The sequence below is a fragment of the Orcinus orca genome, chromosome 5 (assembly GCF_937001465.1).
Source record: "Orcinus orca chromosome 5, mOrcOrc1.1, whole genome shotgun sequence".
In the NCBI taxonomy this organism is placed as follows: Eukaryota; Metazoa; Chordata; class Mammalia; order Artiodactyla; family Delphinidae; genus Orcinus; species Orcinus orca.
In genome coordinates this window covers 78,671,511-78,689,545 of record NC_064563.1, presented here as the reverse complement: position 1 = coordinate 78,689,545, position 18,035 = coordinate 78,671,511, and the positions used below count along the sequence as shown (strand labels likewise).

The following is an 18,035-nucleotide window of genomic DNA, read 5'->3' as shown; positions in this document are numbered from 1 at the left end:
CAGAAGGTGGGAGAACTATCATGTAGAGTATCTCACCACCCCTCTCCCTACCATTCCTAGTCATTCAAGAAAAAGTGTGATCTAGGAAATGGGTTAGTAGACTATAGGTGGTATTATTATGTATAATTGGTTAAAGCACCATGCTAATAAAGTCAGGGTCCTAGGATTAATCTCTGCAAAAGCCAGTAAGTTTCTATTTGTCCCAAGGACCCAAACTGCACTCCTAGCTGCAGACAGCTTTCTTACAATGTGTCCCACTGGTCACAAAATAGGGAGGGGGGACTGGCAAGGAGGTAAATGGATGAAAACAAATCTTCATTAACGGGAAAAAAAAAAAAAATTCCCATGTATGATGATAACTGAATCTTATCTACAAAGAAAAAAAATCATATATGTTCTTATGCCCTTATCCTTGGCTCTGTTAAGTTTATCTCAAGTCTAAAATACTGGGTGACTAACACTTGACTCCTTAGAACTGCCTAATAAATAATGTTCTACACAAAGCTACAGTAAAGGCCCTGCTGTTACCCAATTTGTGTAACAAACTGTTCATTCCATATAGACATCCTTTTTCTCTTTTTAATATTGATCTTTCCACAGTTTTAAAATATTTTCCATTAGTTATTTGGTTCAGAATATTGTGAAAAATTCAGCTAGGAAATTATTCATAAAACTGTATTCTGATTTTATTTTTCAAACAGCCAGTGTCCACATTTAAAATGCAGAATTTGCAAATATAAATTATCTAATAATTCAATTAAAAATAAAACAAAAACAACTTCCTTTAGTATCATAATACATAAAATGGTATTATAAACTCCAAATGGCAAGGTTAACTACATGACAATGCCAGAAGCTGTGAAACTCATTAAACCTCTAAATGAATAGGTCAGTTTAAAGAACATTTCTGTGTTCCATGATTATGCATGAAACAAATTTTCATTGTATTATAAAGGCTCAGCAATTCATTCAGCATAACATGGGGTCAAGCAAAATTTTATTTTTACAATGACAGTAAAAAACGCATTTAAACAACAACAAAAAATCCTCCCAATTGTTTAAAAACAATTCTGTTTGGAGGGTAAAATGTATTTTAAAATATACTGACTGAATTTCAATTGCCAGGCTGCTGACTACCAATGTGAAAGTTTGTATTTAAAAATATCACAAATATCTTTTCATTTGACAGTGAAAATTTCAATGTGATAAGTTTCATTGCAAAGCAATTTTCACCTGAGTACTTTGAAATTTAGTGCTCATATATTTGAAGGGGAGGTGGGGAAGGAAAAGACCCACTTGTGTCAGATACTGAGTTTGTAGTTCTTTCACACTGATTTCCCAGAGGGCTGAAGAAACATTGGCTATAACCTTTCAGGACATACATGATGCTCCCCTTTTTCCTATAAATTTGTTCTGGCATTTTATAAATTCCCAGTATCCATATTTCCACTTAGTTACCCACTCAAGCATAGCAACCCAATTCATTCAATTCTATACAACAGTGTCTATATTATGTACATGTTTAATTATCAATAGGAAATAGAAAATAAAATTTACAGTGATTGAGAAAGGGTCAGAAAATGGGATAGGAAAAGTAATACTGTATATTCAGAATATCCTATTATCCTACCAGTTTCAATGACAAGGTTTTTCCTTTATTAGTTGAAATACAAAGAAGGCATAGGGGATCCCAGGAAAATAACACTATGTATCAGAAAATTCAACGTGCTCCACCATCAGGATTTCCATTACACATTTAATTTCTTCTGTACAATTTTTAGAAACTTGTTTTTCTTTTCAAAATCATCAGATTTCCAGGTTAAATTCAGCACTACACAGTATGCCCTTGAAGTAAGATGAGGTTACCTGCTTTATTTGGATAACAAGTTCCCTTCCAGACAGCATTAAAATAAAGACAAGTAAGACTACACAGATAAAATCCAGTATAATTCAAATCCAACAATGAAAAATTTCCCCCATATTGTTGCAAAATTCTTTCTACTGAAATGCTCTGCTACAATAATAAAAAGCATACATTACATATAAAAGATACCAGTGTACTAAAAAGTGACAGAAGTGGACTAGCAAATCCTTCAAAGCACATTATATAAATGACTAGCATTTAAAAACATTTTTCCTATAAAATGTAGGTCATATACATTTATAAATTGGCGGTTTTATTTCTAAAGCAGTGATGTGTGTGTTCAAATAGTTAGCTGTTCTGTACAGTATATCATCTACTCAAATCAAACTACAATAGGTTTGTCTTTCTTTGTATTGAAGTTGAATAAATTCATCTGATCAGCTGAGAAATCAAGGTTGAAAAATAAGTATCTAAAAATCAAAGTAGAAAGTTTAGAATTATTGAAATGTAGCTATGAAATATGAAGAGAACTATTTCACAATGGAGCTGAAGTCACCTCAAAACTTATGGGCTTGAATCTAAAACAGAAACAAATATTAAAATCCAAAGCAAACCACAAAGTTAGGTAGCAGTACAGAAGCAGGCAAAAAAACACACCCCCTTCCTTCAGTGTGATGGGCACTAAGTTTTGCAGTCTTCCTCCATCTTGCAGAAGGGTGGTAAGGCCATTCAATGCTTAGTGAAAGTGAGTACAGATGAAGGCAGATTTAGCCTGTCTCCCCTGCAACTTCAATTATGCTGTGTAAACAGTGTTACGTTCCAATAGGAGGAACAATGGAATTTGCTTATAAAAACTGATTAAAGATAATCATTATTAAATGAAATAAAGATAATTAATAACTCTGAAATGTTTTTAGAACTTTCCTGATGCTACTTGTAAAGTTAGCACTGCTATGTATTATTGCTTACATACAGTACAACATCATATGCCTTCTAACATAAAGCAGTACTGTGATTTGTTTGTACATATTTACAGATTCTTAAAAACAAGCTGTAAAAACATTACATACTTTCAGACAATACAAATTAGCACATTGGTACTCACTTCAAAACAAATGGAATGCATAACATTAATAAACATCATAAAGGAAGACTCACATAAAAGTCCTTGATTGTCAAGACACGTTTATATATAAACTCTAACTGTGCAGAATTAAAGATTCAATCATAGGTACATCCTTATTTGATGAACCATATTTACAGCATGGTATTGCATAAAAAAATAAAATAATGTTTACAGGGTTTTACTTTTTTATCCATTGGATTAAAGAAAGCAACAAACACAACAAGAAATGTTTGTCTGCTTTAGTTTCCTACCAAAGTTTAAGTGAAAAAGGAAACATACGTTTTTTTATTTGCAGAATATAGCAAAAACAACTGGAAAATTATTTCCCTGAAATAAAGCAATTTGAAACGGAAAATGTTTAAATTAAATTGCAGAGTCAAAAAGTTTCTCATTGATTATAATAGTGCTTCTTCAAGTAAATATACTGTGAAAAAACGAGTTCTAGTTTAAAATGTTCTAAGTCTAAGAAATGTAGTTTTACAGTAATGCCTACTTTTAAGTTTCCCGGCTTTTTTTTTTTTTTTTTTTAACAGCCCTTTAAAAACCCAAATTAATAAAATGAAAGAAGTGGCAAAAGATCTAACCTAGCTGGCACTTTGCAAGTTTCTCTGGCCTGTGGAAATGAAAGCCTACCCTGAGCACAAGGCCTCTTTTGCCTCTCAAAACGAGAAAAATTACCCAACCATGGACAGTCCTCACTCAGCCAGAGCTAAAAGGATGGATTTCTATGGTATCAACTAGAAAATCTGCAAGTAGATCCAAAAAGTTTAAGAGCCACTTCAAATATTCTGAACCAAATGAAATATGTGTGCAATAAATTTAAAAAAAAACACGCTTTTAGAAGATGTTCAAGAGATATTACTTCAACTAATGTGATCTGTTTCCAATCTTCAAACATGAGAACAGGTCCTAAGAAAGCACACCTCACTCACACTTTGCCAAGTTTAAGGGTGTAAGAGTATGTTTTCATAGAACAATTTGCTCACCAAGAGAAATGAAAAAAAAATTGCAAAAGGATATCCTCAATATTCTGATTTAAAGCAGCACAAAAGGCTACTTGCTTTCTCTATTAATGCCCAGATAGAAATTAAGTAACTTTCTGAACCAAAGTGGGGAAACCCAAACTGCTGAGATGTTTATCATACGATGATAATACAAGGTAACTCTGGTAGGCATGTAGAATTTCACAGTAAGAGAGCGATGACTATACTTAAAAAGTGGTAAGTCAGTTAATTATGCCAAAGTATCATTTATCTCAAAATATGCTTATAATGTGGTAGAAAAGTCTGCCATTATGTAGATGTAAAGAAATGTGGTGAACACAGGAATGCAACACCTGAACTGCTTGCATGACTGCCACTTTCAAAGGCCTTCCCTCCTTGACTTACTGCTCAGCAGTAGAGCCACATTCTAAAAACTGTGCTGGTGATGTTAACACAAACAAAAAACCTTATTCTGTACCAAGTTCTCAACAGAACAGAAATTCTAACCAGGCTCAAAACAAAAACAAAAAAACAAAATAAATGCCTACCATCATCCAATAGTAGTATGAGAAAAACAAAAACGCCTGTACCTAGGGAGAGCACAGTTCCATTGTTAACATCTCGCCTGAATGAAGCCTTCTTGAGGTTGTAATGTGCAACGCAAGACACACCATTCTTAAGAGTCAGTAATGGCAGAACTTCAATATCTACTTCAAAGAAGTCTAAAATTCTTGAAAAATTTGGCAGCAAAGAAAGCTGTCAAATGGGAAAACATTTCAAGCAAAGTTTAACAACCAAAGTGTAGAGGAAACCCATATTAAACATAATTTATATTCCTTATCATAAAAACACCATATATTCAAAATAAATGCAAAAGATGTTAAGGGTAGATATTTCTTTGTTCCCTTTCTTTATGAGAACAGTCTTGGGATAACATTAAATAAAAGAAAAAAATAATTTAAATGTATAACATTCTATACTGAAACAAAGACTGCAGATCTATAAGGCCAATACAAAAGTTAAAATGGAAATTAACATAAAGTTGCATCTTCCAAGGGTTTTAATTTTAGATTATCACTGGTGCTATATCAGTACGTGTGCATTGTGACAAAGATGGTGGAAATTTAAAATAAAAAAACAAAAAGTTGGAAGAAATTAAACAGGATAATAAAATGTTACTTTCCAAAAATTAAAACTGTCCAATGTGTAACTCAAACCATCATTCTTTAGAAAAGTATATATATAATATGTATATATATAAAAGCACTATTTATTGTACCATGCTGTATTATTTTAAGACAAAGAATTAAAAAAAAAAAACATTCGTGGTATAAGGATAAAGTCTGTAGTTTATTTAGATTTTGAAATGCAACAAAAAGTTTCCGATCACTCATCTAGCTGAAAAAGAAACTGTAGTTACTAGAATTAGTAAACACTCTTGGTTTGTAAAATTGTAATGAGCAGTGTTCATTAAAAAGTAACTCAAGATAAAATAAGCAATTAAAATGCCCATTTCTTTAGTTTCTCTGGATACTGTTTAATTATCCAATCTATCAAGATTCTAGAAAGAGAAGGATTAAACCAGGTTTTACAGTTCCAAAGATATCCAATTTCCTTTTATTGCCAAAAATTAAAATTTTCAATTATGAGATGATTATGACACAACCATATCAAACCTAAAAATCTAAATTTTTTTTTTACTTTGAGAAATCAAAAATACCAAATAGATTCTAAGTGCTCTATGTTAACTGAAGTGTATATGTAAAGTAAAATACAATTAAGCTTTAAAATGTGGAATATACATTTTGTATAAGCATTATGTTCTTGGGAATGTAATCTACAGAATATCTTTTTACTAAAACTTCAAAACCTTGATACTTGCACATGAAAAATCATAAAAAATATCTAGGTACAACTGTACAAAGAAACTGACACCAATATGCATACTTCCATACAGAAGTGAATGCTTCAACAGTTATGTATTTTGGTAAAAGTTTTGAAAGTATGCATATTTTTAAAGTAATTAGGCTTTTAAATAGTGGAGTCTTAGACTATCAGATTTTTATTACTTTTTTCTCAAAAAAAAAAACATGTCAATATAATGCAAAATGAAAATCAAGGGTATATGGCATATCATTCTTTTTAAAAGGTGGTTTCCTTTTTTCCCCCTATAGGACACACTAATTTATTTAAGCCATAATCTCTTGACATTTAAACTTTTAAGTTCACTCTGTCTATACTCAGATTCCCTGCTGAAGTGCCATGACTATGCTGAAAAACTTAGAAACAGTATGAGTAAATTTCACACAATTACTAATCTCCTAAAAATGTACAATATTATCAGTTAGGAAACAATTGTGCGAAAGTCTTTTTTTTTTCCTTTTAAACTTGGTGTAGGTGGAATAGCAAGTTTCTGATCTAAAACAAGTAATGCATTGCTTCTATAAAGGTGACAACATGTAAGGCAGTTCAAAGAATGCTGACTAACCAAACAAAATGCAGTTATTGGATTATCTTGCTATTCATATCAGCTTAACTTGTTTTAACGCATTGCTCTTAAATCTGTACAGCACTCCATTTTACACAGAGTAACCCCACTCTTGATTAATCTGTTCTAAAGTGCCAGTATTATTTACACATTTTTTTTAGCCAAAAGTCTGGCCAGTTGTGGCATCAGGTGAGGATGTCATCCCAGCTCTATTATCATTTACATTCACCAAGGGAAATTCTGGAAATTCAGCACTTGTCCCTGGTCCCCGAAGGTTCACCTGTCCATTGGCAGTGCTAAACTGAGTAGCTATTCCAGCTCTGGATCCATGATATGGAGCACGGAAGGGTTGTTCAAAAGAGCTCATTTGGTAAGCTTGGTGGACAGGCTGAGCCTCAGCTTTCTTCTGAGAAGTCACTTGATCCAAAAAGTCCTGTGTTGATGTGGCAGAAGCATGGTTGGTCTCATCACCTGAAAAGGGAAATGAGTGCTGTGAATCACCAACTATTAGTCCAAAGTGGGACTTATCTGGAGTTGTTCTTAGTGGAGAATTCATTCCTGATCGAAAGCTATTGATGGGCATGGCTGCATAGACTTGCTTGTCTATGGAAGAGAACGCTGGCTGATTTGGAAGGGTCTGGTTATCGGTCACAAAGTTAAGGCTCGGGCTATTCAAATAGGCATCATTTTGGCTAGTTCTGTCCAAAGCCTGCTGCAGAAACTTTGAGTATTCCTGCAGCATGTTGGCTTTATCTGACGAGGATGCTTGGGAGCTTGATCCAACATTCTCCGACTGAGTAACCTCAGGTACTTCGGAAGAATTTATTGATATGCTAGAAGTCACCTCAGTGTCCGCAACACTGAACGATATCTCATGTTGTCCATTAGCTTTATGAGAATAATGATCCAACAGAGTCTGCAGTACCTCATCTGGAATAACATTTTTGTCATGATTACTTTTTATCTCCACATTCAGTGCCTGTGAATCTAATATGGATGCTGTGGTACTCTCATCAATGACACTCGCCACAGCTGCCTGTGTTACAGAAGGCTGAGAAGCTATGGTACCCACATTCAGCGCATACTCCCTACTATTGTTACTTGCTGCCTGAAGATACCGCTTCTTCTTCAAAAACTGCATGGCATCATCGTAATTAGTGCTACTGTGCACAGGTTTACTAGGCCCCTCTTGCAAATTGTCAACCTGGTCAATGTCAGCATTGCCTTCTGAGTCCAGTAAAGCTTGTTTGTCCACAAGTTCAAAAGCATACTTTGAAACTTTGCTCTCTTCATATGTGGATAAAGGCGAAATTGTTTGATTTTGCTCCAATGGCTGTTTCAGACTTCTCTTACTATTAATTTTTTTGAGAACCAACTTAGGTGGATGTATTTCTCCTGATGCATCTTCTAAATGCGATCCCCCAACTGAAGAATGTGGCATCTCAACAGCATACTCTGCCACCATATACTCATCTTTTACTTTAGTACTTGAAGAGTAAAGAGGCAAGTAATCATTTTTGTCTTTCTTCAGGTCAGATTTGTCCAAAGAACTCTCTTTGTCCATCCCAGATGATTTTTTCTCAGTTTTCTGCCTCTTCTTTTTTGGCAGTGAGTTATCTTTTGGTGATGTAGAGAAGCCAGAATCTTCCTCAGATGTCAGAAGGCCACCTTTGATGGCACATCTGTTTAGTTTCTTGTCATGATTTTCATGGCACATACGTTTATGTTTCAGTACACGATCTGTTCTGGAAAAATACTGTCGAATTCAAAGTTCGGAAGTGAGTTTTTTGTTTTAGTTTGTATTTTGGTCAACCAAGAAAAGAAAAGAAAAAACGGAATTAATATAAAGATAGATATAAGCATAATAATATGAGCAACTCCAAACTAATTTGCTGAGCCAACTGTTTATTACAAATTGAATCAACAGCAGTTAGGAAGTTCTTCAAATAGTTTTAGTAGTAACATTTTCTAATTTCACTTATTAGAATTGTTTTATAATTTAATTTCAGATAGAAGAGTTTCAATGTCACTCATACCACAATAAAATGATTTTTAAAAAATATTCAAACCACATCTTACCTGTAAACAGTATTCACACTGGTAGGGTTTTTCTCCACTATGAGTTCTCTTATGCCTTTCCATATGATATTTTTGAATGAATCTCATACCACATTCATCACAGCGAAATGGTTTTTCACCTAGCACATGATACAGAAAGTTTAAAACAAAACAAATACTGTAAAATAATGAATTACTTCACCACAAGAACCTCTAAATAAATGGCTTTTGAACGTTGCCATACTTTGTTCTTTTTAAATGACCAAAGTCTCCCTTATACTAAACATATCTTCCAGTTTAATTTGTCAAGAATATCTTGCTTTGTAAAAATGGAAGAGATTGGTACACGCCATTGGAAAGAAAAGGTTGAAAGCAGGCATACTCAATTTCCCTTTTACTGTATGTGTACATAATATACTCCTTCCATAGGGACCGGTATTATTACCAGGACCTTAACAGTAATATGAACAGGGTTTCAGTAGAGTGGCTGATGTTTCTAATCCTGTTTTCAATCATACAAAAAGTTTTTCAGAAAAATTTTTGAAAAAACAAAATGTTACCCATACATAGTCCAACACAATTCTTGGGTATACCTTTTTAATTCTTCATGTCTTTTCAAAGATATTTGTGGTTAAATGAAATCTGAATCCTAGGAAAATATTTTTTAAATCTAATTTATTAAAACATAAGAAGAGGGCTTCCCTGGTGGCACAGTGGTTGAGAGTCCGCCTGCTGATGCAGGGGACACAGGTTTGTGCCCCGGTCTGGGAAGATCCCGCATGCCGCAGAGCGGCTGGGCCCGTGAGCCATGGCCGCTGAGCCTGCGCGTCTGGAGCCTGTGCTCCGCAATGGGAGAGGCCACAGCAGTGAGAGGCCCGAGTACCGAAAAAACAAACAAACAAAAAACATAAGAAGAGCTTAAATTAGAGACTAAGTTTTAAAAGTAATGTTTGTTTATACTGATTCTCTTTTCCTCGACTCAAACCAGCATTCCTCATGTCCTTTCGGGAGCGAATTAAATTGAGGGCTGTTAACTGGGCACGTGACCCCCACACCACCCCCAGTTTTTCTTTTTTAATCACATAAGGACTTCTCAGCTTTAATGAACCACAACTAAGAAGATCTAAAATAGCTTTTAATGATAAAGCCACAGCCTAAGTAAACAGAAGGGTGTGACAAGAAGTTATCTTAAATAATGCTTGTTTGGGAAACCACTGTTTCTACCTCTCATACAGTCAGCAAAACTTTACTAATACTTCTCCTCTACCCATAAAAATATAAGACATGTTACTTGTCCTCAAAGAGTTTATGACATAATTGGGAAAACAAGAAAGAAACAACTAACAGAACTATATCCAGCTCTGGTTTACCTTTATAACTTTATAACCCACTAATTATCTTCTTAACATTTTTCTCCAGCCAAATCGAAGAACCTACCATCTCATGCTTTCCTACTTCTGCCTTGATTCACGCAGCTCCCTCAGTCCACCTCTGTGTGTTCAGGTACTACACTCCCCTCAAGGCCCAGCCCATCTCCTCTGGGATACTTTGCCCTATTCCCCTAGAGGAAAGGCATCTTTATCTTCTTTAACTTTCCAGAGAACTTCAGCTGTACCTCTCCAATGGCACTCATTACTTTCATTCCAATAATTATTTTGTACGAATCTATTCTTTTAATTAAATTACATTCCTTTAGGTCAGAATCTGGGCCTAAATTATCTTTATGTAGCTCAAAACACTTCGGGCAACTTTTAAGGGCCACATGAATGGCATAAAGGATTATTACAGTGGATTATAATTGGAAAAAATGTTATTATGAGCTGGTATGATCTGGGAAAGCTTCTTGTGTTAGAATCTAAGCTGAGTAGCCCTTTAAGGGATTGTGTGTATGAGATTAAAGCCAAGGAAAGAAAATTTAGTGAGGAATAACAGAGCAACTAAGGGTTGAGATACTATAAAATATACTGGAGAACTGGTACCTAAAAAGACAATTTAATTTGGCAACAAATAAATTATTTGAAACTTTCAAGAACTGCAACTTCTGTAATTGCTATGGAGTTATCAAATTTTAGGGCCGAAGGGACTTTGAAATGGCTTCAAACTATGCTCTTGGGGGCTCCACAGAGGCCCGCAAAGGATCATCCTGGTGTGGCAAATGGCTCTAAGGTTGCCACCCAAAATTCAGGACAGAACAGCTCCACTTCTGTACACAGGGAGTCTGAGTAAGGACTCCAGAGTTCAAAGGCTAGAATGGAGACCTAATACAACTAATCTCGACCAATTTACTTATTTTTACAAAAAAGGAAGTCCGGAAAAATTAAGATACTTGTCCAAGGGGTTAGTAAGTGGATAACTAATGAAGCAACAAAAGCTGGAAGAGAAGACCACTTATTTAGGAAGTTTGAAAGTGAAAGAAATGAGAAAAAGGAGGTGAGAAGTAATAGGAGGCAATCCATTCGAGATTAAGGATTGGTAAGGGTGGGAAACTGAACTAAAATGGAATATTATGGTGAATAATGGAAATAACAAGATCCCAGAAGAACTAGGATGAAAAGGGAAGGAGAGTACAAGTATTATTTTAAAAAGAAGTTTAAGAATAGGTGCATATTTTGAAATAAAGACTGTATATGATAGAGCTCATTAAGATCAGAATTTAAAGTCATTCTTCAAAAGTGAGAGAGGATAAAAGAGAAAATTAGTGAACTTATTAGAATTCAATTAATTCTACATGATATTCACGAACTGGAAGACTTTAATGTTAAAAATGATAATACACCCCACATTGGTCAAAGCAGAAGCTGACAACCTGATCCTAAAATTCATATGGAAATGCAAGGGATCCATAACAGCTAAAGCAATCTTGAAAAAGAAGTACTAAGTAGGCAGACTCAGACTTCCCAACTTCAAAACTTACAATCAAGCTACAGTAGTAAGATAGTGTGGTAATGGCATAAGGATAGACATACATATCGAGGAATAGAATTGAGAGTCTAGAAATAAACCTTTACATTTATAGTCGACTGACTTCAGTGGGGAAAAAACAGTCTTTTCAACAATGACACTGGGACAATTTGATACCCATATGCAAAAGAATGGGGTTGGACCCCAACCTCACACTGTATACAAAAATTAACTCAAAATGGATCATAGGCCTAAATGTGGGAACTAAAACTGTAAAACTCTTGGAAGAAAATATAGGAATAACTCTTGACTTTGGGTTAGGCAATGATTTCTTAGATACACCACCAAAAGCACAAGCAAACAAACAAAAAATAAATAAAGTATACCTCATCAAAATTAAAAACTTTTGTGCTTCAAAGGACACTATCAAGAAAGTAAAAAGACAAATGCTGTAGTAGCTGCTGTGGGAAACAGTTTGGCAATTCCTCAAAATGTTAAACTTAGAATTACCATACAAGCCAACTGTTCTACTCCTAGGTATATACCCTAAAGAACTGCAAACAGGGATTCACTCAGAGATTTGTATACCAATGCTCACAGCAGCATTATTCACAACAACCAAAATATGGAAGCAACCCAAGTGTTGAACGGATAAACAAAATGTGATATATACAGACAATGGAATATTTTTCAGCCATAAAAAGGAATGAAATTCTGATATATGATACAACATGGATGAACCTTGAATAAATTATGCTAAGTGAAAGAAACCAGGCACAAAAAGGACAAATACTTCGTGATTCCATTTATATGAAATACCTAGAGTAGGCGAATTCACAGGGATAGAAAGTAGAATAAAGGTTACCAGGGACTGGCAGAGGAAGGAAAAGGGAGTTACCGCTTAATGGTTACAGGTTTTTGTTTGTGTATAATTTTGTTACACAATGTTATAAAGGTACTTCACTACACTACATTGTATGCTTGAAAATGATTAAATGATAAACTTCAAGTTATGGTTTTTTTTTAAAAAAGGTGAAAAGACAATCCATGGAATGGGAAAAAGTATTTGCAAATCATATGTCTGATAAGGGATGTATATCCAGTATGCTAAAAAAACCTCTTACAACTCAACAATAAAAAGACAAATAAACTAATTTAATAACAGGTAATGGATCTGAATGAACATTTCTCCAAAGAATATATACAAATAGCCAATAAGTACATGAAAAGATGCTGAACATCACTACTCATTAGGGAAATGCAAATCAGTATCACGAGAAACCACTTCACACCCAATAGGACAGTTAAAACAGAAAGGACAGTAAGAAGGGGTTAGCATGGATGCAGAGAAACTGGAACCCTCACACTTGGGTGGTAGGATTATAAAGTGGTACAGCTGCTTTGGAAAACAATTTTGCAGATCCTTAAAATGTTAAACATAAGAGTTACCATATGACTCGGCAATTCCACTCCAAAGCATATACCCAAGAGTACTGAAAACGTTATTTCCACACAAAAACAAATATTCCTAACAGCATTATTCATAAAAGCCAAAAAGTAAAAACAACTCAAATGTCCCTGAACTAATGAATGAATAAACAAAATATGGTATTTTCACACATGGAATATTATTTAGCTATAAAAAGTAATAGAAGTACATGCTACAACATGAATGAACCTTTAAAACATTATGCTAAGTGAAAGGAACTAGACGAAAAAGACCACCTACTGTATGATTCCATTCATAAGAAATGTCCAGAACAGGGAAATCCATAGAGACAGAAAGGAGAGTAAAGATTGCCTAGTGCTGGGTGGAAGGGGTGCAGGATTTCAGAATGGTGAAAGTTATTCTAAAAATTAGACTGTGGTGATAGCTGTGCAACTCTGTGAATATACCATAAACTATTGAATTGTACACTTTAAAGGGGTGGGTTTTATGATATTGTCAATTACATCTCAATAAAGTTGCAACTTTAATAATGCATGATAACACAACTGACACCACGTAAAGTGAATGAGAAATGATTTCTTCCCACAAGGAGCTAGCAATTAAATTCAAAATAAATTAAATGGAGAAAAATCGTGCTTAAATTATTTGCTACATATTAGTAGAAGATCAAGAATTAAAAGCTTATTTAACCAGAAGCAACATTAAGAAATTTACTTTAAAAAAAAAAAAAAAGAAATTTACTTTAACAAACATTAATGCCTTAAAAGCAATTTGTAAAAATGTTCCTTTGCTGCTTAAAACAAAACACTTTCCCGGTCCCCTAAATAGAACAATTATGACAGCTAAGTCAGCCAGAAATGAATGTAAACACAAATTCATCTTCTGTAGTCATTTATTTTTTGATTACCCACTTTTGTTATCTTTATTTCTTAATCCTTTGTTTTTTGTTCTGCTTTAGTATTTATTTTCCTTTTTTACTCTACCATCTTTCTCTGTATCTTCTTCTCCCTCTCCCATTTTTTTCCCTCTTCTTCTCTCTCTCCCTTTTTAACTAGCCATTCCAGAATAAAACTTTTTAAGTTTTGCCGTTTAAGGATCCTTGTTTGTTTATGGATTAGCTCACATACTTAAATGATCCCCCCCCCCCAAATCAAAACAATGTAGAGAAATATACAGGATAAAGTCTTCCTCTTATCTTTGCCCCTCCATAGGTAACTACATTTATTTGTTTGGGTCTGTTTCTTTCCAGAGTTTCTTGACACAGGCATAAGCAAAAATAAGTACATATTCTTTTTGTAATTTTTCCCTCTTTCTTACATGAAGATAGCGTATTTTACTGTTTTCTGCATCTTTTTTTTTGATTCAGTAATTTGGAGATCTTATCAGTAGAAAAAGAGCTAGCTCATTTGTTCTGACAGCTGATATCGTTCACTGATGGATAGACATACAATTTATTTAACCAATCCCCTATTATTTCCAAACATTTCCTGTTATAAATAGTACTGTAATATATACCCTGTCAATGCAAAATGTGCAGGTACATCTGTAGGATAAATTCTCAAAAACAGAATTCCTGGTCAAATAATAAATATGTTTGTGATTTTGAAATACACTGCCAAAACTGCTCTCCACAGGAGATATTAATATGTACCCCACCAGCCATGTATGAGTGACTGTTTCCCTATAACCTTGCTATATACTACTATGTTGTTAAACTTCCTGATGACTACAAATCTAATATGTGAAAAAACAATATTTCAGTATGATGTTGACCATCTTACGTGTCATTTTCTAATAACTGTCTGCACCTATCTTTCACCTATTTTTTTTTAACTAGGTTGCTGATCTTTTTCTTGATGATTTTTAAGAGCTTTATTAAAGAGACTCGTCATCTGTCTGTATTAGTTCCAGTTTTTTTTTTTTTTTAATAGTGGGGGTGGAGTTGTTTGGCTACTAGGGGTTTTAATTTTTACATAGATGAATTTATCAATCATTTATTTTATGGATATTAAATTTTGAGTGTTATTTAGAAAGAACATTCCTGTTCCAATCTGTCCATATTTTTAATGACACGTATGTAGTTTCATCTTTTACATTAAATCGCATACATTTGGAGTTCATCCTGAGGTAGAATGTGATGGATAAAACTGTCTTTCCAGATGGCTATCCAGTTTTTCCAACATCATTTACTGCAAGGTTCATCTTTTCTTGATCACATTTTTTATCACAATCATACACTAATAAGTTCCATGGGTCTATTTCTAGACCTTTTATTCTGTTCTATGGGACTATTCATAAGCCAGAACAAACAAGTTTTAGTTATTAAGACTTTATAATATACTTCAACATTTGGTAGGACTAATCCCCCTCACTGTTCTTCTTTTGTTTTTCTCTGGTTTGTCTTGTTTGTCCACTTTCCAAATCATTTCTGAATTAGCTTAGTATCTGTGGTGGGGGGAAGGGAGAGTTGCCTGAAATGTTTATGTTAACTTATGGAAAATTGATACACTTTATGTGCTTTATGATGTTAACTCTTCTCACTGAAAAAAGTGGGGGTGGGGTTGTTTTGTGTCCTCAGTAGTGTTTTAATAATTTCCTAATATGGAATTTTCCACATTTCTTGTTGCTGATATTATAAAGAGGGTGTTTACTTCCATTAAATCTTCTACTCTGTGTGTGTACACGTACAAAGCATATGGTTTTCTGCAATTTTAATGAATTTGCTGGTTTTCAGTCATTTTCAGTTGACTCTCACGGGTTTTCCAAGTTTACAATAATACAGTTATTTTTAACCTATAATATTTTTCCTACTTTTGCTGGCTACTATTCTCAAATATTATGTTAAAAGTAACGGTGATAATGTGCTCTGTATCTTGTTCCCAACTCTGGTACTCTGGTATGTCTCTTGAATGGAAATGAAAATAAAATAGCTGATATATATTTCCTTAAGAAACATAAAAACACTTAAGTGAAATATCTTTAGGAGAAAATCCCATTATTGTTTTTCTCCTTAAGGACCAGAGACCCTCTGCTGGAAAAGGAAGACAATCTATACAGCACTTGAGTGATTTTAAGGTGAACAGGAAAGACTTACATGAAAAATACCAAGGATTTTGTAAATACTGTTTACAATTTTGGAAAGCAATAACATGGTGAAGAAGAAACAATTTCAAGGTGTTCCACTAATGATAATTTTCCAATACCCAAGGAGCCTGGAGTTTCAATTCTAACGGTTATCAATGAGACCACACTTTTCCCCCACTGCAGTGTTTCTCCCTGGTAACTCTGACACTGCACACACTGAGTTGTTTACGGGTAAGAATTCTTACTTAAAATGTGGGTAATTATTAGGGCAAGTTATATAGAAGAAACTGATATGGACATAAGCTTTATGCATAAACTAGCTCAATATGACTTGATACATTAATCTCATTTTTGGTAGTTTCAACTAATCCTCTTCTTCCTTTTCAACCATTCTAATCTGGCTTCTGCACTTACTTCATCAAAACGGTTCTTGTAAATCACCTTCAGGTTATCAAATACAACCAAATGTTTTCAGTTACCTTAGACCTCTCAACAGCATTCAACTTAGGTGATCCCTTTCTTTGTCCTTGAATTCACTTTTCCCTTGACTTCTATGACATTCATACTCTTTCAACCTTTCTGACTGCTCCTTCTCGATGATCTTTCCAGCTCACTCTCCTCCCTCCAACCATGAAATATTTTAGTTCTTCATGGCTTCCTCCTAAGCTCCCTGATTTTCTCCTTTTATATTCTTTTCTTTGGCAGAAAGGGAAACATCTATTTCCATAGCTTTAATTACTCTCTAATTTGAGCCCCAGACCACACATCCAAACTGCCTACTGAACATAACTACTTCTATGACACTTAGGGATCTCTAATGCTTCATATCCCACACTAAACTTGTGACCTTCAACCCACAGCTTAGTCCTTATCCAGATTCCCCCTTTGTATGAATGGCATCTAGTTTTGCAAGCCAGAGGCCTGCACAGCTTTTCTATATACCCGTCTCCATATTCAACTAGTTAACATGTTACTGACCTACTGATTCTACCCACTAAATACCTGTCAAATCTGCCCACTTCTTTCCACTTTCCACTGTCATCACCCAAGTTCAAGATACTACCATTCCCTGACCTAGACTACTATTTAATATCCTCCTAACAGTAGTCTCTATGGGATTCACTCTCATCTCTAATTCTACATCACAGCGAGATTTTAACATTAAGTATATCTGACCATGTTGAAAGCCTACTGTTCCTAGGATTAACACACACACACACACACACACTCTCTCTCTCTCTCTCTCTCTCTTTCTCTCTCTCCTTCCGTCCCTCCACTACCATCTGCCCCCTACCTTTTCCTCTCATATCTGATCTTTCTTCACAACCCTGCCCTTCACTTTCTGAGCTCTAGTCAAAGTGGTCTTTCAATTCCTAGTACTGTCATGCTTTTTCTCCTCCCCAGGATCATTTTCTCCTGTAACTCCTCCCCAAAACCAATTCTTTGTCATGATAGTGGATCTAAAGTGCTTTACACTCAAGAAATGGTATCTACTGTTCTTAGTAATCAGAATGGAAGTGGCAATTATTTTAATAATGAAGTCTTCATAAAATCTAGGTCAAAATATTTATATTATTTAGATATTATGACATCTAATATAATAATATATAATAAAATATTATAATATTTAGGTATTAATGGTATCTATGACAATGTTCACATGGCCTAGTAAAACATACTTGATAGCAGAAGGGATTTTCTATCTTTAATAAGTCATAAAAAAGGGAGATCAGACAAAATTTACAAGTATAATAAATACTACACTAACCAAAAAAGATCATTCATTATTATGAGAAGCACTGTAAGTACTTAAGAGTACAGATTTTAGAGCCAGACTAGCCAGGTTATAGTGCTGGTCTCAGCATTTCTTAACTGTGAGACGCTGAGGATGTTATTTAAACTCTTAAGACTTGATATTCTCATCCATAAAGTGAAAATATTAATAAAACATATATCAGAACCAAATGTTAAATGAGGTAACGTGTGTGAGTAACCTGTCTTTGCTTAAGAAAAAGCCTAGCACATTTTAATAGCTCAATAAATATTAGCTATTAAAAATACAAATTAAGAGGTTGATGGTA

The 18,035-nt window shown here is 34.4% G+C and overlaps 1 protein-coding gene across 5 annotated transcripts in view; it reads right to left on the bottom strand.

Annotated features, from left to right (window-relative positions):
- Window positions 1-1,504: 1,504 nt before the first annotated feature.
- The window catches only part of ZNF148 (zinc finger protein 148), a 129,525-nt gene continuing 112,994 nt past the window's right edge, over window positions 1,505-18,035 (bottom strand). For all 5 annotated transcript variants that reach the window (XM_004278812.3, XM_004278811.3, XM_033403858.2 and 2 more), the window contains 2 exons: window positions 8,541-8,659; window positions 1,505-8,217 (listed from right to left, as the gene is read on the bottom strand). In XM_004278812.3, the coding sequence (XP_004278860.1) occupies window positions 6,619-8,217; window positions 8,541-8,659 (1,718 nt within the window). In that variant the 3' untranslated portion in view covers window positions 1,505-6,618. The remainder of the gene's footprint in view (window positions 8,218-8,540; window positions 8,660-18,035) is intronic.